The 23922-nt window shown below is 47.7% G+C and overlaps 1 protein-coding gene across 2 annotated transcripts in view; it reads left to right on the top strand.

The window, feature by feature from the left end:
• SIDT1 (SID1 transmembrane family member 1) overlaps window positions 1-20635 on the top strand; it is a 38781-nt gene extending 18146 nt beyond the window's left edge. The window contains exons 8-26 of one of the 2 annotated variants that reach the window (XM_072335710.1): window positions 841-912; window positions 1283-1376; window positions 3020-3063; window positions 6357-6428; window positions 7821-7969; window positions 8406-8479; window positions 9578-9644; window positions 10648-10721; window positions 11296-11419; window positions 12088-12205; window positions 12679-12815; window positions 13975-14083; window positions 14425-14439; window positions 15191-15267; window positions 16106-16152; window positions 17978-18083; window positions 18388-18498; window positions 19205-19318; window positions 19422-20635. In XM_072335710.1, the coding sequence (XP_072191811.1) occupies window positions 841-912; window positions 1283-1376; window positions 3020-3063; window positions 6357-6428; window positions 7821-7969; window positions 8406-8479; window positions 9578-9644; window positions 10648-10721; window positions 11296-11419; window positions 12088-12205; window positions 12679-12815; window positions 13975-14083; window positions 14425-14439; window positions 15191-15267; window positions 16106-16152; window positions 17978-18083; window positions 18388-18498; window positions 19205-19318; window positions 19422-19484 (1667 nt within the window). In that variant the 3' untranslated portion in view covers window positions 19485-20635. The remainder of the gene's footprint in view (window positions 1-840; window positions 913-1282; window positions 1377-3019; window positions 3064-6356; window positions 6429-7820; window positions 7970-8405; window positions 8480-9577; window positions 9645-10647; window positions 10722-11295; window positions 11420-12087; window positions 12206-12678; window positions 12816-13974; window positions 14084-14424; window positions 14440-15190; window positions 15268-16105; window positions 16153-17977; window positions 18084-18387; window positions 18499-19204; window positions 19319-19421) is intronic. The other variant, XM_072335718.1, reaches the window with a different exon arrangement.
• The last annotated feature ends 3287 nt before the right edge of the window (window positions 20636-23922 follow it).

The following is a 23922-nucleotide window of genomic DNA, read 5'->3' as shown; positions in this document are numbered from 1 at the left end:
AGGTAAAAGTCCTGCAAAAGGCGTTTACTCCCACTACTACCTTGAAATCTATGGGAGCTCTGTACTTAGGGGAGCAGGAAATAGTAATAATTTTTGTTGGAATAATTTTGAGAGATTGATTCTAGTGCCTTCTCCAGCCAGAAGATAAACGTGTCCACCTCCTGGCCTGTGGTCATCACTACTCTTGTGATGGCTGAAACTGGAGTGGGTGCACAGCTGTCCTCACAACAAGCTGGAGTTTTTCTTATGTCAGGGACTTTCCTGTCCTCAAAGCCAGGTAGTTTTCCTTCCTTCTGGAAAAGCAAGATGGTAGACAACAGATATTCTGGGCTACTGCAATTCTACTACCACACGCTGTCCCACAGACTGTCACTTTTCAGATGTCTTGTTCTAAGCTGTCAGCAGAGCTCTACTGGTGGAGTGTGCTGAACTCTGCTGAAGGACAGCAAGCAGCTCCCTGCACACAACTGTGTTGCCAGTGGGATTTTGTCCAAAGGCAAAAATGGTGTGTGAGCTACTTCAGTGAGAGAAACTGCACTTTGGGAGCTTTTCAAAGAGCAGAAGAGGTGTGCTGTTGAACATAGGTGTCCAGACTTAAGCATCTTACAGAAAGCTCAACTGTGGCTTTTTAGTATGAAAAATAAGTTGTGGATGGGGGAGGGGAGTGTAAAACACCAAGAAAAGGCTGTGTATTGGCAAGGCTGGGGAAGGTGCAAAACCATGCAAAGTTTATACTGAAAAGCCAGACCCTGGTGTTTTGCAGATCCAGAGAACTGAGGTCAGGACCAGAGACCATTAAGGTTTGATGGTCTTTGTTTATTGTACCTTTGCATCTCACAGGAAATGTCAACCGTACTTGGAACCTACAGCGGACCAAGAACCTTCAAGTGACAATTGTGCCATCTATTAAAAGTTAGTATCTCTGTGCAGCTCTGTGGTGGGGATTTGGCAGTTCTGTGGTGGAGGATGTGGCTGGTCTGTCAGCCCTGTGATGGGATGGTGCAGAGATCACCAACAGAGGAGTTGAAACTGTGGCTGCCTTAGTTTCTTTCAGGAGCAGAGATCTCTTATGTGTCATAGGTACTCTAGCTACACCAGGGATAGATAAATTGGGGTCAAACCTTGCAAAAGGTTCTTATACCTCCTCTTTAAAAAAGCAAATGGGTCTTAGTTATCCTTTGCACTATGGACAAGTGGTGTTGGGAAGAGCAGGGTTGGATCGCAGACTCTGGGAAGGGCTGTCCCTGCTCTGTGAACTGACTGCTGCCTTCTCTTTCCTCAGAGTCTGTTTACATCCAGGCCATGTTGTTCAGCTTCCTGAGCTTCCTCTCTTTTTATGTGGGCTCAGTGGTTGTTGCTTTTGTGCACTATATCAGGTAAGTCAAGGCTATTTACAAGAATAACTTTCTTGTTTGTCTTTATCCTCAGAGGTGCCACCCTGCAGCGTGTTTGGGGTGCGGGTGGCAGCTAGCATCTGATCAGAGCAGCCAAATAAATGAGCCTCTGACTATTTAGTGGGCTCCTAGTGACAACTGTGAAGGAGAACTTCAACCAGAGAACTTTTATTCCTCTGCTATGGGCAATGGTGGGAAATCTCTAAGGCTCTTTCCTCTGTTTTTTTCTCTAGTGTTCCATCCTCTGGGTTTCCATATATAGACACATAGTGTGGCAGACGGGTACTGTGATGGGTTCGCTCTGGGTTATGATGTGCCAGAGCAGTGGAGAACCAAAGCACTTTCTGAAATGCTGAACTAAGTGCTGAGAGGCCTCAATGACCAAAACGTGGTCTTGGAGTCTCAAAATGCCTCTTTCCTTCCTGACCTGCATCCCCTGCCCCAGAGCTTGATGCCTAGGCTTTTGTTGTGGGGAATATCCTCGTCTGAGGTGAACTTGTGCACAGCTGCCATAGTAGATTCCTCCTGGGAGTTGGGGGAGAGTAAAACTCTTCTTGGCTATTCCAACCTCTTTTACTTGCTTGTGGTGACCTCGAAGTTTGCTTGAGTCAAACCTGACTGAGACTGGAAGGGCAGGAAGGGAACAGCAACCCACCTAGGAAGTGAGATTTGCCCCACAGGTCAAGTAACCAGTAGCACATGATACACTTTTGTGGAGCAGCAGATGGTGGGTCATGGTGGAGTTTGTTAGGATCAGTCACAGCTGCCTTTGTAGACAGTGACAGCAGTTAAACCAATCCTTTGTTCAAAGTGTGGATGCTCAGGAGGGAGTCTCTTCTACGCTCCTCCCTGGCCTCCTGGGCAAAGGTTGATGGTGAGAAGAGCTAAGAAAAGCCTTTGGCAAATAGCAGGTTGGTTTTGTGTGATTTTCAAGGAGCAATTCAGACTAAAAGTGGCAGAGTTATCAACCCCTTGAAAGAAGGGATCTTAAAAAGTATTGTGCGCTGGAAAAAAATAATTTCAAGATGGGATATTTGGCTAAACTATGCTTCAATTAGCTTTTCATTGCAGCAGTTCAGTGAAATGGTGTATATGTGCTTATGCATGTATCCATGTTCACTTCATGTTGGTTTTTTTTCCCTTAATGCAAGTAATGTTTTTCTTTCCTTCTTGCCTTCTGCATCTTGGCAATCTGTTCTGAAAGAGATGATATTGACTTATTAAATATCAAGCAGAAGCATGGCTCTAGCTCTTGCTGCCTTTAACTTCAGTGGTTTCTCATGTGTTCAGTCCCCTGAGTTGGGTTTGGGAAGGTGGCTGGAGAATCTCTCCCAGTATACTGAGCAGTGTAGGATGAAGTGATCCTGTAACTAATTATCCTAGCTGTGGTGCCTATCCAAAGAAGGAAAATTCTGATACTTTTTGGAAGTTGGAGAGTTAGGCAGCAAGCAGTTGTGGCAATCATGTCTAGTTTAGTTTTGGCTTTTTCTTCTTCCTTGGGTTTTTGTTGTTATCCTTTGGTTTTAAAGCATGCACCGTTTTGGCTTGTCGGTGTTCTAGATACTGTGGCTGGCTGGCAGTGGGGTTTGTTGGCTGTCTCATGAGTGCTGTCTGCTTATTTTCAGGGTTCGGAGGAAGGCTTCAGCTGAGAGATTGAGTCCTGAGAATGGTAAGCTCTCTTTCCTGTTGTGAGACAGCCTTAGGTGAATGAGAGAGATCTTAGGCATGGCAAGAAAAGAAAGAGACAGTTTGTCAAGTATTTTCTCCTTTCAACTCTTCTTCCTTCCTTGGTTGTGTACCACAAAATCTCTGGTGCTGCTGAGATATTAGATTCCTCTCTGCCCTTACAAGGGAAGCCATTTGAAGCAGGCTCCACCAAATCATGGTTTGGACGCTTGCACTTTGATTTCTGCTTTTGTGGGTGTTTTTGTTTTTTCCTCAGGTCTTATTTTTTAGGGTCTCCTCTGCCTGGTTTAAGTACAGAGTGTCTCTTTCTCTCTTCACTTTTTAATTCAAATTTGTTTTTAATTGGGATTTGCAGAGAATGGTAAATGAATGACTAATGCTGTTAGTGTTGTCTGTGTTATTTGCTTTGGTATTGGATTCTGTTTGCTTTATGCTGCACCCACATTTCTACATCCTGCGGATTTCTGTGTTGCAAAACCATAGCTGCATCTGAGAGGCTACTGATGGAAGATGGTAATTTTTGTCACGTGGATGGGGGGCACTTGGGTCTTCTGCTTCCTGGCAAGGTGTGGGAGGCTGGTTGTTTCATTTTGTTTAAATATTTAGTGCTTTAAAAATAGTTGAAAGCATTAAAAGTCTGAGGGTAAAGAAGCATTAACACTTGTACCTCTCTCCTGGGGAATGAGAGGACTTCATGATCTGTCAGTAAGAGCTCAAAGCTTCTTCAGTCTCCCATATTTTCTACTTAGCACTTATCTTCAACCAAATGAGCAGGGGATTGTGAAAATGTGCTTTAAAAATAATGGAATGTCATTAGGATGGATCGTGCTGTGAGACAACAGCAGGTCTTGGGGCTGTGGAAAAGTGTGAAGGGCATTTGTGCTGAGGAGTTTGGGGAAGCTCTTTCTTTCTCAGTTGTGTCCTTTCGGAGTATGTCTGACTGATGCTTGTAAACTGATAACTCACATCTGCCCTGTCCTTCAGATCATCCATGACATGCTGGCTTGCTCTAAATTTTCTTCTCAACCCCTGGGATTCATTTTCCTCCAAGGTAGCCCTGGTTCCTGTCTTCTCCATCAGTCCCTTTTCCTTTTCCCTCCCTGACCAAGAAACTGAAAGTTCTTAATCTGCCTATTGTCTTTGAATACCCTGTGACTCAGCCTGTCCCTTTGCTCCTGCCGTCCATTTCATGCATGACGTCCATTCCATGCATGACGTTTGTGGTTAACTTTACTTAATCTGGTGGGACACCTTCTGTCTCCTTCCACATCATCACTACCTGAAGGAGACTATAGCTGGAGGAACCACACCTAGTGTGCTGCATTTACTTTGCTGACTCACTCTCCTGCTGTGAAGTGGAACTGAAATTACAGGGTGAGCAGAGTCTGAAGTGACTGGTAGAGACAGGGCAGACTGCCTTTTTTTTCTCCCTGGTATGCTTGCTTTGTCCAGATTTAGATCTTCCCTTGGGAGATTTAGACTAGATGTCAGGGAAAATTTTCACTGAGAGAGCAGTGAGGCACTGGATTGAGTTGCCCAGAGAAGCTGTGGATGCCTCCACCCTGGAGGTGGTCAGTGCCAGATCAGATAGGCACTGGGCAGCCTGATTTAGTGGGTGGCAACCCTGCCTGTGGCTGGGGTTTAGTACTCTGTGATCTTTGAGGTCCCTTCCAAACCATTCTAAGATATTCAGAAGAAAAGGTTGACACATCATTTGAGAGCAAAAAGCTAGCTCTAATGTAAGAGTGAAGCATCTTTGCGGGGCAGGACTGATGGGAGTAGGAAGTTTGCATGTGTCTCAGTGCTGTGAATGCTAGAAAAATGTTTTTCTTGCACTCTTCCCAGTGATCTTTATTTCCAAATGACTTTAAAGCAACAGGCTAATTGTGTTACAAGAGGTAGTGTTGTACAGCAGATGAGGAGCAGAAGGTGCATCTTCCTTGCATCCTGTGAGTATGTCCTACTAATCCCAGCTCAGAGATGAATAGATGTTTTGTTGGGTGACTACAGCATACCATATTGTTCCCTTGGGTGCTTAATTCATGCCACATTGCCCAGTTTAGCTCCTCTGAGCTGTTTGTTGCATTGGTAAAGAAGCTGAAATGGTCATCAAGTCCTTGCCTGCAGCATAGTGAGCAGTGAACATGCCAAAGGAAAGGAGTGATTTAGACTTAAAACTTTAATGCCATTGCTGTATGGGAGCTCACCTGCTGAGGAATAAGGCTTGAGCAGCAACACGTTTTGAGCCTCATTTGTTATGTAGTTGATAGAAGTGTTATGAAAACCCATGTAATATGTTACAGAGGTGCCTGAAGCTGCTACCTGGAGAGAGGAGTCTGATGTGCCTGTCAGTTTGGAAGAAGCCAGATACCAGGAAGCTAGGGACACATTTTGGCAATGCCAGGCTGCAGGAAGGCTGCCAGGTTTTAAACGCTGACCTGTGTCCTGCACAGTGCTGTAGTGATGCTTTACAAGGAATGGAGCCAGTTTTGCTATTTACTGCCAGAGGAAGGTGTTGTCATTACTCTTGCTCCTTTCCTTCTGGGAAGAGAGGTGTTTGATCCCTGTGTGAGGGTGTTTGGCATGCTGTGTTAGTATTGTTTGCTGTTATTTCAGTAGCTAAGCCCCATCATAAGGATCAAATGGATACCAGACAAAAAGGAGTGTGAAGTCAATAGAGAAAAGTCCCAGTGTAATCTGACTGGGAGGTGCAGCCCTTCTTGCTTCAGGTTTGTGGGAGGGAGGTGGGGATTTGTCAGTCCTCAAAGACGCGTCATCCTCAAAGACAGGATCATGAGCACTTTTAGCATGGAAAATTATTTTCTCCTTACTCAGTTAAAACTGTGTAGCAGCTGTTTTGTTTTGTTTTTTTCAGGTGTAACTGGAGGTAGTGTTATTTCAGTAGATCAGTACACAAGGAAGAGAGGAACAGGAAAGTCGTAAGGGTGCTCTGAATACCATGAGACTTGCTCTAGAATCTGCCAAGTTTTGCTGCCCTGTTACGTGATCTCTGCTGTGTGCCAGACACTCAAGCTTTTGTGAATCAGACTGACGGCTTCTGTGAGGAGAATGGAGGGAATGAGTTTGTTTCATATTGCAAAGCAAGGGTTTCCCCTTCATATGTTATACTCTAGAGGGAGATGGTGCAGTCTACTTGGAGAAATGCTGCTTTTCCCAAGCCTCTCCAGCTCTTGAAGTTGTTTGCATTTACCTAAGAGATGTTTTGAAGCACTGCAATGAAGCTAATTGGCTCCTTTGGGTCTGTTTCTGTTGCAGGATCTGGGGTTATGACATCTTCGCACCCCATCACAGCAAGCACCCCTGAAGGAAGCAGTTATGGTGCTATTGGTACTGTGTCTTCCAGAACTGGGGACAGAGGGAGGACCCTGCCTGGGGCAGGGAAGGGAACAGATTTGCAATTCTTTGGTACTTTAAGACCAGAAGGGAATAAAGTTACAAGCTACTTCAGTAACTGCTTGCAAATATTTAAAAAGGGGCTGGGGGGAGCAGTTTGGGGATGTCATTTTTGCACTTTGAGGGTAGGGGAAAAGGCTGGGAAATGTCCACCAAAAAATGGCAGATTTCTGGAAAAACTTTTCAAGGAGTCTCCATCAGTGCGACTCAGCTAGACAAAGCGCAGCCATCAGGCAGACGTTGGTGTGATAGTCCTGCTTCAGGCATGTTGACTAGGGATGTACAGAAGTTCTCTTCCAACCAAGCTTCTCAGAGCTGGTTATGAAGTCGTGGAGCCTATGTTTAGACCAAAGCATGCTTCTTCACTGGAAGGCTTAGTGCTCGAGTGCAGAAAGGGCAGTGACAAGAGTTTCTTGCAGGCCAACATTTTCATTGGCAGAGAGATAATGTCATGCTGTTCAACAGGTGAACTGTGCAATGGCAGAAGATGGGGGAAATAAAAATCCCTGTTAATCTGGGATGATACTAAATCCTTTCCTTTTTTTCTTAGTCTCCTTGGAACTGTTTCTGCTACTGTGGAGGGACTGATATTGAACAGTTGTGAACTAAGCCATGGAAAAGAGTTGAGGGTTATTTTTATCTTCCCTCAACCCCTGAAATACTTTAAAAGCATTTGGGAGATGAGGATGAAGATTGTGTTCTGCTCGTGATAGTCTGGGTAGGAAGTGGCTGGGAACTCAGCCAGTGAGTTAGAGATGTGGGCAGATCCCTCTGGCCTGCAGGTGACCAATACTGTGTGTGCAGTGGGAGTAAAGCTGGTGCTCTGCTTCCTGTGAAAATCCAACTTTCTTCCTTTCTGTCCTTGCTCTACAGTATTGTTAGAAAGGCTGAGGCCTAAAGCTTATGCAAAATCTGGAGGTCAGCTAGGTCAGTGTGTTCTTGATTCCTGAACAGCCTGCTGCTTTTTCTAGAGCTGTATGGCTGGTCTCAGACTTCAGAGTTTTCAGAGCCCAGGCTAGTAAAGAGTAGAGAATGTTAGAGATGAAAAGGAGTAGAGTAGAAGTGTGTGTGTGGAGGGGGTTGGGCAGGCAGAAGAAAATACTGGTGAGGAGAAGAGCAAATAGAGATGGTCCTTGAAAGTGCTCCTGGCTGATATCTGAGATTTCAAGGAAGGTTTGTAACTATGAAGAATCTTCTTCCTTGAAGTGACCATATCAGCTTTTCCCAGTGAATTGTTGCTGATATCTGGTCACCTTCTCATTGTATTTGGAGCGATTTAGCCTTTATCCTGCCTGGTTTTTTTTCTTCCTTCCTGCTCTGCTCCAGATGAGTCTAGCTCCAGTGGTGGACGGCAGTTGTCTTCCCCTGAGCATGGGCCACCAGCAGGCTCTGACACAGACAGCTCTGTGGAGGAAGAAAGCGACTTTGACACCATGCCAGAGATCGAAAGTGATAAAAATGTCATCCGCACAAAGGTACGCCTGGTACGTGGCCAGGACCAGCACCAGTCACTCTCCAAGGGTTTTAAGTTTCCACCTACCTCTGCTGGATTTCATCTAATAGAGACGAATGTGCTTCTTAGTGTTCTTTCAGAGTCTAAGTTTTCCTGATGTGCTCAGCGTACTGCTGAAATGAGTGACTTAATGTGGAAAATCGGGATGTGTTGGGAACAAATGAGAAAGGAGAAGGAATCCCAGTGTGTCCATGGAAGTACAAGGAGGGGTGACAGCACAGGGTGAAAATAATGTGCAATGCTAACTGGATATTTAGTAGGAGTAATGACTCAAGATGCATGTTTTTCAAATACACTGAGATTTTTCTACTGGCTTTTTCACTAGTTCTCATCTGGTGGTGGTGGTTGTTGTTGTTTGTTTGTTTTCTTCCCTCTTTCTTTTCCCATTGATATTTTAGGTGTTCCTCTATCTGTCAGACTTGTCTAGGAAGGACCGAAGAATTGTCAGCAAAAAATACAAAATCTATTTTTGGTAAGAAGACAAACCGGTAAGGCCTGATCTTGGGACCTAGTCTCTAGTTGTAAGCTCTCCAGCTATGTACACATGCTCTTCTTTTGAACCACAGCTTAGTTCCAAGGGTGTTCTTTCAGCTGTTACGCTCTGTTCTAAGAAGTCAATGCAGATCCTTCATACCTCAAATGAGGATATTTGTGGGCTGGTTCATATGTGATCCTGGCAATGGTTACTGGTTTTCGTTAGCGTTTTAAAGTGTGGTAATAAGCAATGTGCTGAAACATACTGGGGAAAGAGGAATTTAAGTTATGGGCAGCAGTTTGAGGGAGATGATTGTCCTCCTGTACTCTGCTCTTGTGATACCACACCTGGAGTACTGCAGGGAGGGCGTCCCAGCACAGGAGATGAGTGTTTGGTTTGAGTTGGTCCAGAGAAGGGCCATGAGGGTGATCAGAGGGCTGAAGCAAGAGATTGGTGTTCAGTGAAGAAAAGGGAAGAGCCCAGGGAGACCTTGTGGCCTCCTAGTGCCTAAAGGAGGACTACAGAAAAGCTGGAGAGAGACTCTATCAGGAATGTAGTGATAGTTTAAAACAGTTACCTTTTGTCTTAAGGTGTTTTTAGTTTAGATTTAGTTTTAGATTTAAGTTTAGATTAGACATTGGGTATAAGCTCTTAACTCGGGGTGATGAGGCACTAACACAGGCAGCCCGGAGAAGCTGTGGGTGCCCCATCTCTGGAGGTGTTCAAGGCCAGGATGGATGGGGCCTTGGGCAGCCTCATCTAGAGGGAGATGTCCCTGCCTCTGGTGAGGGGTATGGAATGAGGTTATCTTTAAGGTCCTTCCAACACAAATCATTTTCTTTATTAGCTACTCAAATATAAAAGCTTGTGGTTAGCATCCTGACTCTTCTCGTGTTCTTGCTATTTGCCTCCTGTTTGCATTAGCGCATTTTTCTTCTTCACAAGAAGAATCATAATCTGAGCTGCTATAAAGCTATGTCTGGGAGAGAAGGGTGTATGCCCTTAGGCACTAGGGTGTACAAACTTTTCCACCTGCACTGTAAGGCTCCATGATGGGTGTGTTCTGTAACTGCTGCTTCTGTCTTCTCTCTGCAGGAACATCATCACCATTGCAGTGTTTTATGCCCTGCCAGTCATCCAGCTTGTCATCACCTACCAGACGGTGAGTCAATCTGTGGCTGTCACCAGCATTTGGTGTCATCTTGCCTGCCTTTGAACCTACACTATGGCTATGTGGTGCAAGGATGGCAGCTGAAGTAAAATTGGGTTGGCCTGGGGATCCTGCTGTCTCTCTGAAGGGCAGATTACTTTAGCTGCTGTCTGTACCAGATTCTGGTTATTGCTGCTAGCTTGGCTCACCTTGCTGAGCTTCTGCCTGGAAACTAGAGACTGCAGATCCCTGCTCTTCTTTTCCTAATCTCATTTGGGGCCTGTTTTCATTTTACTGTTAGGAGAAACCTGCTGTCCTCTCTGGAAGACCGCTGAAAGCAAATGCATTTGGCTATGATATGAGTGTTATTTTCTGTATTGTTTTCCATATCCCTTTTTATCCTGCTGTTACTCAGAGATTTGCAAGAAGATCTACTTTTCACCCTTGTTTTGTGTTGCAGGGTGCAAGCAAAAAGTATATTTTCTCTAAGGACTGCTGTCAGGTCTGTGGCCTGTGGCAACATCTTAACTACTATTCACAAAAGCTTCACTTTCAGATGTCAGTACTCCCTTATGGCAGTGCTACTGCTGGGCTGCCTCCAGGTCTCCATATATCTTGACATCCTACCAAACTGATTTCACTTCTACATAGTGACTTTCTTCTGAAACAGTGGCATGTGGTCCCTGCTTTGCTCCAAGCACTGAAACAAGGCAAAGAGAACAAAAAAGACCATCTGAGTTTCGTAGCAGTCAAGGGTTCAGCCACTAGTCCTGTTTGAAGCACCCTAAGCTGCTGTCACTAGCTTCACTGCTTTTCAAGACCTTGTGGGCTCTGAGCTGCAGTGGTTTCTGAAAAGCTGTTTGCAGGGTGTAGTAGTTACAGAGTCACAGCTCCCAGGTGCTGTATCTGCACTATGGCACATCAGACCTGTGTAAACACAGTGCATGCACGATGCAAAGGCATCCAAACAGAAAGGATTTGCTAACATCAGCTCTCCCACCTCTGCTCTGTCCAGGTAGTGAACGTGACAGGCAATCAGGACATCTGCTACTACAACTTTCTGTGTGCTCATCCACTTGGGGTGCTGAGGTGAGTCCTGCAGTCACTGCATTGTTGCCTTGTGCCTTATGCTGTGCCCAGGCAGGGCTTTTTCCTTACCAGGTTCACAGCAATCACAGTGAAAAGAACACTGAGATTTTAGAGCTCTGAGCAGAGTTTCCCTGAGCTTTCTGTTGAGCTCAGCAGTGGCTTTGTGTTGCAGTGAGACGTGTGCCCAGGTCTGTGTCATACCAGGTTTACCCCAGCAAAACTGCTTGCCACTAATGATGGGCTTATGTGCTCTTTTGGATGCTTTCACATGTCTTCAAAGAGAAGCAGCTCTGAAAAGCAATTCAGAACAGCCCTTTCAGTGCATCATTTCTCTACCCTAACATTGGAGTGCAAAGAGAACCCAGAGTTGGGAATTTCACAGAGAAAGTGTTAAATCTGTTGAGGCAGATGAAGTACGCAACCTGAAATTGTCCTCCATTGTGTAAAAACTGGCCAGCTGCTGAGGTGGAGGGTGGTGGTGGTGGGGAACTAGATGAATTCAGTTTATTGTGACCTGGGGTTCACCTTCCTGCCTCTGTGATGCCCTTGTCTTAAACCCTCTTTTTCCCTGCAGCGCTTTCAACAACATCCTCAGCAATGTGGGCCACATGCTGCTGGGCTTTCTCTTTCTCCTCATTGTGTTGCGCAGAAACATTCTCCACCGTCGGGCCATGGAGATGAAAGATGTCTATACCCTAGTGGGTACATGGTTGCATGGGGCTAGTGGTTGGGAGGGAGGGCAGGGTGAAAACAGCTGGGGTTGTTTTCAATTTGTATTCCTTGCTGGAGGATGGAATCCTCTTTTTCTTCTCCTGACAAAAGATGGAGGTAGAACACATTCTTGGCTGCTCTGCTACTTTGCTGCTTGTGATATGTCTGTGTTGCTGTTGTTGCGCAGCCTGGACTGACAAAGATAGGGAGATGATCTGAGGGATGACTCCCGTGGCTCTTCTTCCAGTGTTCACTGTGGGAAAACTGGGGCAGATGAGGAGCTGGATGGGAGCACATCTGGATCCTTGCTTTGTCTTGTGACAATGAAACAAGCAGTGGAGAGGGGCATCTGCTTTCTAAAGAGGAGGAGGCTCAATCGAACTAAGAGCTAGACAGATGTTTCTAATGGGGCTTGTGAAAAGTTAGTTAACATGCTTTTAAATGTGATGTTGCAGTGGGATTTTGGTCTCAGAGCATCAGTACCAAGACACTATGGTCTTCAGACCAGAAGTTTCTCTGTAATTACATTGTGGCTACAATTACATGTGGGCTGAAGGACAAGTGTTGGGGGTTAGGAGGGTTGAGGTAATGAAGAGTAGAAAACTCTCTTGTGATCAGAACAGTGAGAGTGCCTTCTGTCTCTGTTCTTTTCTAGGACTATGGGATCCCAAAGCATTTTGGTCTCTTTTATGCTATGGGCATTGCTCTGATGATGGAAGGGGTGCTCAGTGCCTGCTACCATGTCTGTCCCAATTACTCTAATTTTCAGTTTGGTAAGCCAAGTTGCCTTCTTTTTGTGCTTGGAAAAGAATTTGCCATCTGTATATCTTCCGGAGTCACAAGTATTTTTTTTACCTCTCTACTCTCGCGAAGCTTCCAGGCTTGGTCAGAAGACAGTGAATCTTTGGATGGAAAAAAAGGAAGCTTCTTTCAAAGACAGAAGAAGAATGCTTTTTCTTTTAGCTAGAAGGATGGGCAGAGATTGGTCCCACCCAGTCTCAACCATTCTGTGATTTCCTGCCTGTTTCTGTGCCCTGATGCCTTTTTTTTTGTTGCCCAAGAGCATAGTAGATGTACTGCAAGGTAGCAAAACACAAGCTGCTGTACAGGGTAGTAAAGCATCAGAGATTAATGCCAGCTGGTTTTGTGTTTGGCTCTGCTGCCACACTTCACTGTATGTGCTTTGAGCAGCTGTCTCAGCCTGCTGGCACCTGTTTTCACTATTTGTGTTGTGCTCCCTCCACAGACACCTCCTTCATGTACATGATCGCAGGACTTTGCATGCTTAAGCTCTACCAGACCCGCCATCCAGACATCAATGCTAGTGCCTACTCTGCCTATGCCTCGTTTGCTGTGGTCATCTGTCTTGCTGTCCTTGGAGTGGTATGGCTCCCTCTTATCTGCCTTTTTCTCTGGGGAGGAGATGTGTGGCTGGGAGTGTGGCTTAAGTAGCCAAAGGATCAGGGAAAGCATCAGAGCTCAAGAAGACTGTTAAGCAGCTACTTGTACTTGCGTTCCTAGTGCTCTTATTATTTCTTTTTCCTCCTCTTTTCCAAAACAACTGTCCTCACAGCCTGGTTGCTTGCACCTCTTTCTACTGTTTGCTTCTCTCCAGTTGGAGGACTGTTTCATTCAGCAGTAACCAGGCAGAATCCATTGAATTCTTACTTTGAACTACTGGCTGGGCCTCAGCAGACTGTTAGCCCTTCTCTGTCCTGCAGTAGCACAGAATAACAGTTGATCTTTTGCAGGTAGGAGACTGTCTGTGGGATAAGGCATGAAGGGATAGCTGGTAAACTTGAGAATTCCCAAGAATCTCTTGATACTCTGCTTGATGGGCACCTCCAATCTCTGAATGTGTTCAAGGCCAGGCTGGATGGGCCTGTGGGCATCTTGATGTAGTGTGTGGCAGCACTGCTGTCAGCAGGGGATTGGAACTAGGTGGACTCAAGCGCCCTCTGTGGCCCCAGGGGAGGGGAGCGTGTAGTTGTAGCCTGTCAGCAGACTAGAGTTTCTGAACTTTTCAGCGTGTAATGGAAATATTAAAGTTTTAACACAGCATTAACTTGGATTGGTAAATCACTTCTAGTCTTGTAGTAGGAACACTTTGTACTTTTTGTTTTGCCACAGTGCACTTGCTAAAGCAAGGGTTGGTTTCCTAGTTGCCTTTGTAAAATTTCTCTCCTGGCCAGAGGGGCTGCTGCATAGCTCTGCAGGGAGAGCTTATTTGGCTCGGTGTTTCTGCTCCCTGAGCCAGCTTCAGTCCTTCAAGGCCATCAGCCTAGTCTGAAGGGGCATTCAGAAGTAATGGCTTGTTCTCCAGAAGTGCTGAGCTCTTCTTGCTTTCCTGGTCTCTGTTTGGATTTGGTTTTGACTTGGAAGATAATAGGGGTTTCTCTTCCACATTCACTGGGGTTGTCTAATGCTGTGTGGTGATCCAGGAAAGAAAAGGAGCAGTCTGCTGGTTAACAGGGCCCAGGGTTTTTCCTTTTTTCTTTCTTTCTTTTCTTTTTTTTCCCCTCCAATATGTCTCTGTTTTCAGGTGTTTGGGAAAAACGATATGTGGTTTTGGGTCATTTTCTCATTGATCCATGTTTTGGCCTCACTGGCTCTCAGCACTCAGATCTACTACATGGGCCGCTTCAAGATGGGTAAGTGCCACAACCAAACCATGTTATGGGTGCTTCTTGCTTGAACCTTTGCAAGTCACCTCTGTAGCTGTTGGTAGAATTGTAAGGCCAGTCCTGTGGCCTGCACTTGTGTTTGGGGTTATCCTTTCCCTCACCTGAGGCTTTTCCTGGACTCTGAAATCTTCCTGCTGCTGCTTCCCAGACAATGGGAATCAGCAGGATCCTTTTGCTGTCTCTTGTGCTGTGGTCCAGAAGGGTGAGCTAGATGGGGTGAGGGAAGAGAAGGTCTGGTGGGGAGCCTGGCTCACATACTCTGCTTACAAACGTGTTTCTCCTTCCTCTTCTGCTCCTGTCTGCCTCAGATGGTCCTGACTCAGGTAACTGGTGGCAGCTTCCATTCTTTGAAATGATTGAGCAGTGCTGGAGAAGCTGGGGGGTGCATGGATGTGTGTGGAAAGTGGGCTCGTGTGCCACCCTAGGGTTGGCTCTTGAGAATTGAAGTTTGTTTGCCAGCAGCTCTGCTAGGGCCTGCTCCTTTCCAGGAAGGGGATGGTATAGCACAGAAAAGCCCTGATATCTCAACACAGGAGTCTTTTTGGGCTCTGCGTTTGTGACTAAAGAAGGACCTTTGCATGCATGCATGTCTGTTTGTCTTCACTGCAACTGATGGCTCTCTGGAGAAGGTTCTGCAGTGATTATTGTTTTCTGTAGCAGGGGCATTGTGTGTTCTGCCTCATAAGACCACGCTCAACAGAGATGAGAGTCTCCTGTGTTTCCCTCCACACTGTTTCACGAAAAGCACTTTTTCCCTTCTTCCACGAACATCTCCCCTAAAGAGGAGTGGCTGCAAAGCCAGCATATTTGCATTCAGACAGGGTCCTTCTGACCTCTGGGCAGCACCAGCATCAAGAATGTTTGGTTTTTAACCTGTTGTTCTGACCGAACACTGTCTACCTGCTGTCCTTCTGCTCAGCATGGACAACTCCCAGAGGGCAAAAAATGAATCTGTGCACACCCTGACCTTCATAGCCTGGGTCCTCACTTAGCCAGCATGTGCCTGCATCTTTCCCCAGCAGGTGTTATGGAGCTCAGTCTAATTATACTGACTTCTGTCCTCTTCTTTGGTAGACCTGGGGATATTTCGACGGGCTGCAATGGTGCTGTACACGGACTGTATCCAGCAGTGCAGTCGACCAATGTACATGGTAGGTGATTTCTCACTTTTCTGCATCTCCTTCAGCATTTGTTTGCTTTCTCGGCAGTGTGCAGAAGAGACAGTTGTGGCTATTTGAAAAAAGTGATGCTGCCTGCTTCCCTTCTCTCCCCCTAACTCTCACAGTTATAGATCTCTGTTGGGGCTTTTTTTACTTTCACCAGAAAGCCAAATTAGATCTTTATTTATGAATTCTATTTCATCATTTTTATTCTCCAGTTTCATGGTAAGAATCAGACTGAATTTTGCAAGCAAAGTTGATGCACTCAGGCATAAAGTAAGCCTGACTGGCCTCAAATAGCTGCTTCATGAAAGTAGCTATGTAAGCACAAATACGTAAGGACCACAGATGTATCTGATTTACCATAAGGACCACAGATGTATCTGTTTTACCATCTGTAGTTGGAGTTCTTACCTTGTTAATGATGAAACTGGTTTTTAAAAATAAAGAAAGGGAGGAGCTCCATGGATATGTGCAGGAGGCTGTCCAAAGCACTCTGTGTCCTCTTTCAAACATGCCATTTTTCTATGCAGTATGTTTTTATGTGGAAAGGAAGTGCAGGCAAGCGAGTCTTTTGAGAATGATTCTTGAGGGGTTGACTCTTCTATTTAGATACTTAATCCCTGCTATGTAATGTTCTCTTCAAATCTGTGAGGGCCAGAGCAGCATCTGTCCACAAACACTCCTTCACGTGGAACAAACACAAGAGGCAGGTGCATGTGCAGTTACAGGAACCAGACTCCAAAGCCTCAGACAATGCCTGAATTTCTGAGGCAAAGTCCACTTGTGTTTCCTTCTGCTTTCATGTGATCGTTGGTCTTTTTTTCAGGACAGGATGGTGCTGCTCATTGTTGGAAACCTAGTCAACTGGTCCTTGTAAGTAGTGGAGTGTGGTGTTTTGCCTACTTGCATACATGAGCTTCAATGTTGATACAGGTGGCCTGGGGTGGGGAAGAAATGCAGCAGTGTCTGTGTGATTGCTCTGTGCTGGGGCTCTTGAGATAATTTGGGTTACAGTGTGTTCCAGAGGTACCTGAGGGCACCTTCCGGGGTGTTTTGCTGGTGCTGTCTAGTGGCTTGTCTGACCAAGCTTGCCCAGGGCTGACCTGGCACAACGTTGCTATGTTGCGCTATGCAAACACATCCTCCCTGGCTGGGAACTCCAACCCAGCTTAGTTGCAGGAGACTTGACAGAGACATTTGTCACAGTTGCAGAGCCCAGCAATAGCTGTGTGGTTGGAGTGACAAGCTCTTGGATGAGACTAAACTGACTGCCCTTAACTCCTGCTTTTCTCAAAAGCTGCTTCTCAAGGATGTGCCTTCTACTAAATACAAAGGCCCTACTGTGTGAGATGTGTTTGACCATGGGGTGGAAGCAATGCAATGCTCCTGTCCATAGAATAGAATCATAGAATCAACAAGGTTGGGAAAGACCTCCAAGATCATCTGCTCCAACCATCCACCTACCACCAATATTTCCACACTATGCCATGGCCCTTAGTACAACATGTAAATGTTTCTTGAACTCCTCCAGGAATGATGACTCCACTACCTCCCTAAGTAACCTGTTCAGCACCTAACTGCTTTTTCAGAGAATATTTTTCCCTAAAGTCCAATCTAAATCTCACCTGACACAGTTTGAGGCCATTCCCTCTGGTCCCGTCTCTAGAGACATGGGAGAAGAGGCCAACCCCCACCTCACCAAAACCTCTTTTCAGGGAGTTGTAGAGAGTGGTGAGGTCTCCCATGAGTCTCTTCCCCAGACAGAACAATCCCAGTTCCTTCAGCTTCTCCTATAAGATTTGTTCTCCAGATCCCTCACCAGCTTCATTGCCCTTCTCTCAGCACACTTCAGGGTCTCAGTTTCTTTCTTGTAGTGAGGGGCCCAAAACTGAACACAGTACTTGAGGTGTGGCCTGACCTGGGCTGAGTACAGAAGTGTGTTCGCTTCCTTTGCTCCTGCTGGCTATGCTATTCCTGATACCAGACACAATGCCCACTGGCCTTCTTGGCCACCTGGGCACACTGCTGGCTCATGTTCAGCCGAGCATCAATCAATACCCCTAGGTCTGTTCCCTCTACACAGTCTTCCAACCACTCCACCCCAAGCCTGTAGTGTTGGGGTTGTTGTGGCTAAAGTACAGGACCCAACACTTGGTCTTGTTGAACATTGTACCACTGGCCTCAGCCACGCTGTCCAGCCTGTCCAGATCCCTCTGCAGCACCTTCCTACCCCCAGGCAGATCAACACTTCCTCCCAACTTGTACTTTCTCCCAAGCTGCCCATCCCTTCTTTCACAGGAGGTAGATTCTCTTTTTCTTGGAGCCTCAGGAAAAAGCTCCCTGTTCATTCATGCCAGTCTTCTTCCTGCTGGCTCATCTTACAGCAGTTGGTGACTGTTTGATTCTGTGCCTTCAAGATTTCCTTTTTAAAGAGTGTCGAGCCTTCCTGCCCCCCTTTACCCTTCTGGCATCTCGGGTTGCTCTCAGTGGATGAGTGGGTCTGAGTCTGTTTTGCTTTGTTTTGTTTCTTAGCAAGGAGCTGAGGTGAACACTATATGTCCTTCAGGAAACTGGGAGGCTGCAGCAGTGTTGCCATGTCCTGTGGTCTGAGGGGAGCAGCGGGTGTTTGTCAGTTTGGGGATGTATCCTGTCCCCAGAGAAAGAGGTTGTCTAACGTCTCTTCTCTCTCTACCCTCAGTGCTATCTTTGGGCTGGTGTATCGGCCCAGAGACTTTGCCTCCTACATACTGGGCATCTTTATCTGTAACCTGTTGCTGTACCTGGCTTTCTACATCATCATGAAGGTAAAAGAGGCAGCTGTAGCTGCCATGTGCCTGTCCATCTCTGAAGGGGAGGGTACGAGCCTCCTTTTGGCTGCAATCTGGGTTCTCATAGAGGGGTACGGAGAGTCCGTTGTGGGACTTGTGGTGAGATGAAGCACTGGTAGTTGGGGAGGGGATGCAGTGCAGTGATCATCTTGGTGGCTGGACTGCATCTTCCTGGGGTGGGCAACACTCCATGAAGGTGGGCAGGCCGGGTTGATGTGCCATTGTGCATGGCTCTGGCCCCTGGGAAGCACTTGTTGTGAGGCTGCATTTCTCCCTGCAGATCCGCAGCTCTGAGAAGCTCCTGCCTATCCCCTTGTTCTGTATTGTGGCCACAGCGGTGGTGTGGGCGGCTGCGCTCTACTTCTTCTTCCAGACCCTCAGCAGCTGGGAGGTAACGTTTCTCTTTTGCCATCCTTCTATCCATGTCTCTCTCTTGTCTTCTCTTCCTGTTGTTGTTCTGCAAAAACAATATGTAGGGGAAAGCCTTGGTCTGCTTTCCCACAGCAGAAAGGGAGTGCAGGAAGCTGTGCTGAAGCCAAAATAACTGCATGCATAGTATCATAAAGGTTGACAAAAACCTCTAAGGTCATCAGGTCCTAATGTCAACCCATCACCACCATGCCTTTAGGGGAGACAGGGTGACCTGGTGATCTTAAGACAATGGGGCAGATCCTGACCAACAGTAGCTGGCAGACTTCTCCCTGGAGGAATGAGTAATGGGAAATAATATGGGCTGTGAGGAATCCCTGTGACCTTGGAGGCTCTTAAATTTGGACTGGATGACTTCTCAATCGCCATGACAGTGAGTTGCTTGCTGCAGGGGTATCCAGTGGAGGTTGTGCAGCTTGTGCTCTGCTGCATGTCAGATGCAGAGACCAGAGGGAGGGTCCCCCTGAGCTGTGTGCCATGGTCTCAGACCCACTCTCAGCTGTGCAGTATTGTATTGCATCCCTGCCATGTCCTTGTCTCATGTCCGTGTTTTTTCTTGGCATCCTCATGGAGGGTTTAGGCAGGAAATCCTTCAGGGGGTTTCATGTAGGTGGACAGGGTGCTTTGTGTGCTGGTGTTGAGTCCTGACCACCTGCTCTCTCTCCTAGGAGACTCCGGCAGAGTCCCGAGAGAAGAACCGGCCATGCATCCTGCTGGGCTTCTTTGATGACCATGATGTCTGGCACTTCCTTTCTGCAGCTGCTTTGTTCTTCTCCTTTCTGGTGAGTCCTGCTCTTCTGTGCAGCCTCAGCCTCTCCTTCTCTTCCTTGTTTTCCTTAGCCGTGAGGTGACCAGTGAGATGTGCAACCTTGAGCTTCTCTCCAGGTTCTGCTGACCTTGGACGATGATCTGGACACAGTGCGCAGGGACAAGATCCCAGTGTTCTAAGCCCCTGGTGGACGGAAGCATGGGTTTGTGCCAAGCCACTTGGCTGAAGGCACCAGGCTACCAGTGTCCATGGGAATGAGCCTGCTTCGGTGGCCTGTAGCCCTGTGGGGAGCTGGATCCCACAGTGAACATGACTGGGTGCTGCAGTAACTGGAGCAGGACCAGAAGGGAAGATGACATTGGCTCCCCTGCCACCACACCCCCTGGGGTAGGCATGACCTAGCATTTGCAGCCCTCTGGCTTGTGGGGACAGTGGGTGCTGGAGCTGGTGAAGAGGTAGGGAGACCTTTGCTTCCCTTTCTCCAGGCTGACGTGCTCTGCTTCCTCTCTAGTGAGTGGGTTTGAGAATGCATTGCAGTTCTTCCTGCGTCAGCTGGTGCCCAGACCCTGCGGGCTGCTGCCCTTGGAGAGCCCCTTGGGCAGCATGGGGGGGAGCGTTTGGTTTCTGTCCCACCACAATCCCAGAGTGCAGAACGGCTACTGAGTGAGCAAAAGGCTCCAGGCAGAGGTGGTAGTGGGGTTCTGTGTTCTTTTGGTGCAGAAGCTCCTCCTGTAACTGGTGAGGAGCTGCAGAAACATTCCAAGGGGGTGCAGTGTTGCATGGAGATGGGGACTAGAGCTGCAGAGCCTCTTGCATTGCTATTGCAGCCCCTCTCACTGGCACAAACTTAACAGCCCCCCACTTCTCTCCAGCAGCTCCTGTGCAGCTGCTTGTCAGTGTAGAGTTCTCCTTTACAGCACCAGAAGCGCTGAGACCATAAGAGAGATGATGAGGCCTCAGTCTCACGTGCTGAGCACCTCCTTGGCTCCTGCAGTGTGCCCCAGTCTGGGAGCCTCGTCGAAGGTTTGGAGAGTAGGGGAGCTGTCCAGCAGCCCCTGACTTTGTCCTCCCACGAGTTTACTTTGGATGGGGGGTGCAGAAGGAGGTCTTGGGAGTGATGGGGTTGAGCTCTTCGGAGACGTGGACAGAACTTCTCCCCCCACCTCTTCAAATTTTCTGCATCTGAAGTTTTTAAATGTCTTTGCATTCTTTCTGAGTTCTCAGTTATTTAAAAAACAGACAAGAATGAGGTGTGAATTATTGCAGGTGTTGCATCTACAGTGTGACCTGTTTTGCTAATTTTGAATTAAAAAAAAAAATATTCTTTGAGGCCTGCTGTCCCTGTTTTTGTTCTCTGACCGTTGTTCCCTTAATGCGTGCGCATGTATCCAGTGTTGCAGTGAGGCTCCGTGCCACTTGTGTTTACCAAAGTAGTACGCCGGTAACTTTCTACTCTGAGAAGTCTGCATTTCCCAGGAAGGTTTTGCAGTAAGTATCACAGTATCACAGTATCACAGTATCGTGCGAGTTGGAAGGGACCTTAGAGATCATCGAGTCCAACTCCTGGGTTTCGAGCCCTCTGTGTAGTGAAGCGGCACTTCTACCCCCTGTGCCACAGGGGGGATTCGAACCCCGGGCCACCGGCGTTGCAAGCAGCAATTCTACCACTGCACCACCGTGGCACACAAGTAAGCTCTTACTTTACTTTTTTTTCCCCCAAGATGAAGTTTATCAAGATGGTCAATAAAAGGAATGTTTCCGGTTCCCTGCTCTGTAGCTCTTCCTGCTACAGCTCTGAGCAGCGGTGTGGAGAGGTCTCTGGAGAAGGGCTGTATGGTCGTATTTGCCAGTCACCCCAGTCCTTATGTTTCACTGGGGGCAACCTGTGACTCTTGCAGGCTGTTCCAGAGTGCAGGTACCAGTGGCCTGCTTGTTCTATTGGTTTCAGTCCAGCCAAAACAGAAGCTCCTGTTTGGCAGAGGGCTGGAGGAGGAACGGCACAAGAGGCTGCTAGCCAAGGTTCTGTTCCTCCTCATAGAGCTACGTGAGGCATGGCTATATTTTGGGCAGGGCATACAGAAGGCGGTGGTGGTCCTGTTGTGCTGGGTTGGGTTATGTGCTTTAGGCTTGACTTGCAGGGTTGTTGTGCAAGTAGAGCTGAGAGCTGTCAGTGCGCTAGGAGCAGGGCAGGTCTCTCAGACACGTTGCTAAGCATGGGTCGGTCTTCCTTAGAGATGCCGCCATGGGCTGCAGGGAAGAAGAGGATGATTGGTTTTATCTGAAGCAGGAGAGGAGGATCAGGCTGAAGAGAACCCATGTTCTGTTCTGCCCCCCGTACACCTGCCATCTGTTCTTGGTCTCCCTAAAGTGACAGGATCCAATACCAATGATGCAGGCATGCCTGCAGCTTCTTTATTCTTCCCAAAGGGAGAGTCTGCAGGAAAGCCTGAGGTGCAGAACCTCCAAATCCTTGTTGCTGAGTGCGGTGAGGCAAAGCTGTCCTGATCAGAGCCTCCCAGTGGGGCTGCAGAGTTCTGCCTTGCCTGATGGCTTGCTGTGCAGGTGGAGCCTTGTGGAATTTAGTACATGCATGGTCTTCTGCAGCATGCATTATGTGCTTTCCTGTCCCCTGCCCCCCACCTGCAAAAGTGAGGGCTGCTGTAGGAGCTCAAACACTGTACTTGCAATTATGTGATCAGTGAAACCACACACTGCAGTAATGTCTGTGCCACGCAGGAGGCTGAGGTGTGGAGCTCACCTGTGAGGTCATGCAGGGATGCTCAGGTAGTCCTGCTGCCAGCACCATCTGCTCTCTCTTCTCTCTGCCTATGTTACTGTTCCGGAAAGCAGGAGCGGAAGGCTGAGACAGGGCTTCGTGGAGGTACCTGAGGGCTGTGTGAGAGCTGCAAGGTGAGATCTGTTGGTTGGGTGACAGTTGTGTCACTTAGTGGTGGAGTGAGCTAGAGAGCAAGTTGTGCAGTCCTCTGGGGACAGGGCTGGAGAGGCAGCAGCAGCAGGAGAGGAGAAAGCTTCTAATGGAGCCCTCACCAGGGGCCTTGCTAGGCCTGTTCCTGCTAGGTGCAGTCACAAGAACTGGCAGATGCTGCCTCCCACAGACTGTGAGCTGCAGAAGTGGCAAAGGGAGCAACGTCCCTTTACAAACCTGTTGCTCTCAGCAAGCTGTCAGGATCCTGGAGTTTGTAGGTTTTGATCCAAAGCCCTGTTTGCTTACTGTGCTGCCTTCAGTCCTGCTCAGCCTGGTACAAGATGGGCTTTTACCTTGCAGGGCTGCCCTTAACCTGTATGTGGCTATGGAGAAAGCAGCAGCTCCTCTTCCTTGTGCAGAAGTCAAGGATGCATCAGGAAGTACCGGTGGTATTGTTTACTTGCCTGACTGAAGCAGACCTTGCGCGTCTCCTGCTTTGCCTGGTTTTGTTACAGCTATTCAGTGTTTCAGTGAACAATATTCCTTCTCCCCATGTCCACTGTACTCCTGGAGCTTGTTCCAAGCCTGTATTTGTTTCTAACAGAGAAAGCTGGAGATCTTCTCTGTATGTGAATGTGAGAAGGAGCGGTAATGTTGAGCAGCAGCAGGCAGGGGCAGTGTAGGAGGTGGGAGAGCAGCAGATGGACTCGCTGTGCTGGGCAGAACTGCACAGCATGTGCATGGCACAGCACAGCACTAGTGGGGTGGGAGACTGGCACAGAACAAGCAGAAAAACATGTGAGAGAATTAAATGAGGAGGCAGAGCTGGAATCACCATCTTGCTGCTTTTGAGCCTCCTGCTCATGCAGCAGTGTTGAAGATTTCCTCTTGGCTTTGACCTGCCTGGTTTCTGTTGGCACTGCAGTGCTCAGTCCAGTCGGGTGCTGGCAGAGGTACCTCTGGCTTGGCCGTAGTGGGCTGGTGGCACCGGTCCCTGCTTCCTCAGCACGTGCCCATCCCTCCTACATTCAGTACAACCTGCTCCTGTAAAGGGGAACAAACAGTTCAGTTTCCTGCTGCATCCTTTCCTATCTATTTTCTCCCTCTGTGAGCTTATGTGGCTCACTGGGGGCTGAGGAGCACAATGGAAGCAGGAGCAAGCTGCCCTTTGTATGGTGTGGAAACCCTGTGTGCACAGAGACCAGTTTCAGCAATTGGTCACTTAAATACTTGCAGTTATTTCCCAGGTGCTGAGAGCTGTGCTTGCTGCTTTTTATAAGCAGAAGTGCTACTAACACCGGGCTTAATCTAACTGGTGTTTTTACACCTCCTTCCTCAGTGTTGGGGACCAGCTTCATTTGTGTTCATATTACAAATATAACATCTGTTAGCAATGGATACGGGTGTTTCTGCTGACAGATGTTGCATTGCTCATGTGTCCCCTGCCTGGTGGCACCACATGACAGCAGCCTCAGCACCATGTTGCTGTGCTGGAACTGAGATCTGCAAGAGCGGTGCGGTGCAGGCTGCAGAGTGGTGTTTCTCAGCCTCTGAGAAGCTGTGATTTCTCCTCTCAAAAGTGGCAGGAGGTCCCAGCCCTGGAGCTGTGCAAGGCCAGGCTGGATGGGGCCCAGGGCAGCCTGGTCTGATATTAAATGTGGAGGTTGGTGGCCCTGCCTGTGGCAGAGGGG

This window comes from Excalfactoria chinensis, chromosome 1 (genome assembly GCF_039878825.1).
Source record: "Excalfactoria chinensis isolate bCotChi1 chromosome 1, bCotChi1.hap2, whole genome shotgun sequence".
Classification (NCBI taxonomy): Eukaryota; Metazoa; Chordata; class Aves; order Galliformes; family Phasianidae; genus Excalfactoria; species Excalfactoria chinensis.
This window is presented reverse-complemented; position numbering and strand designations above follow the sequence as displayed.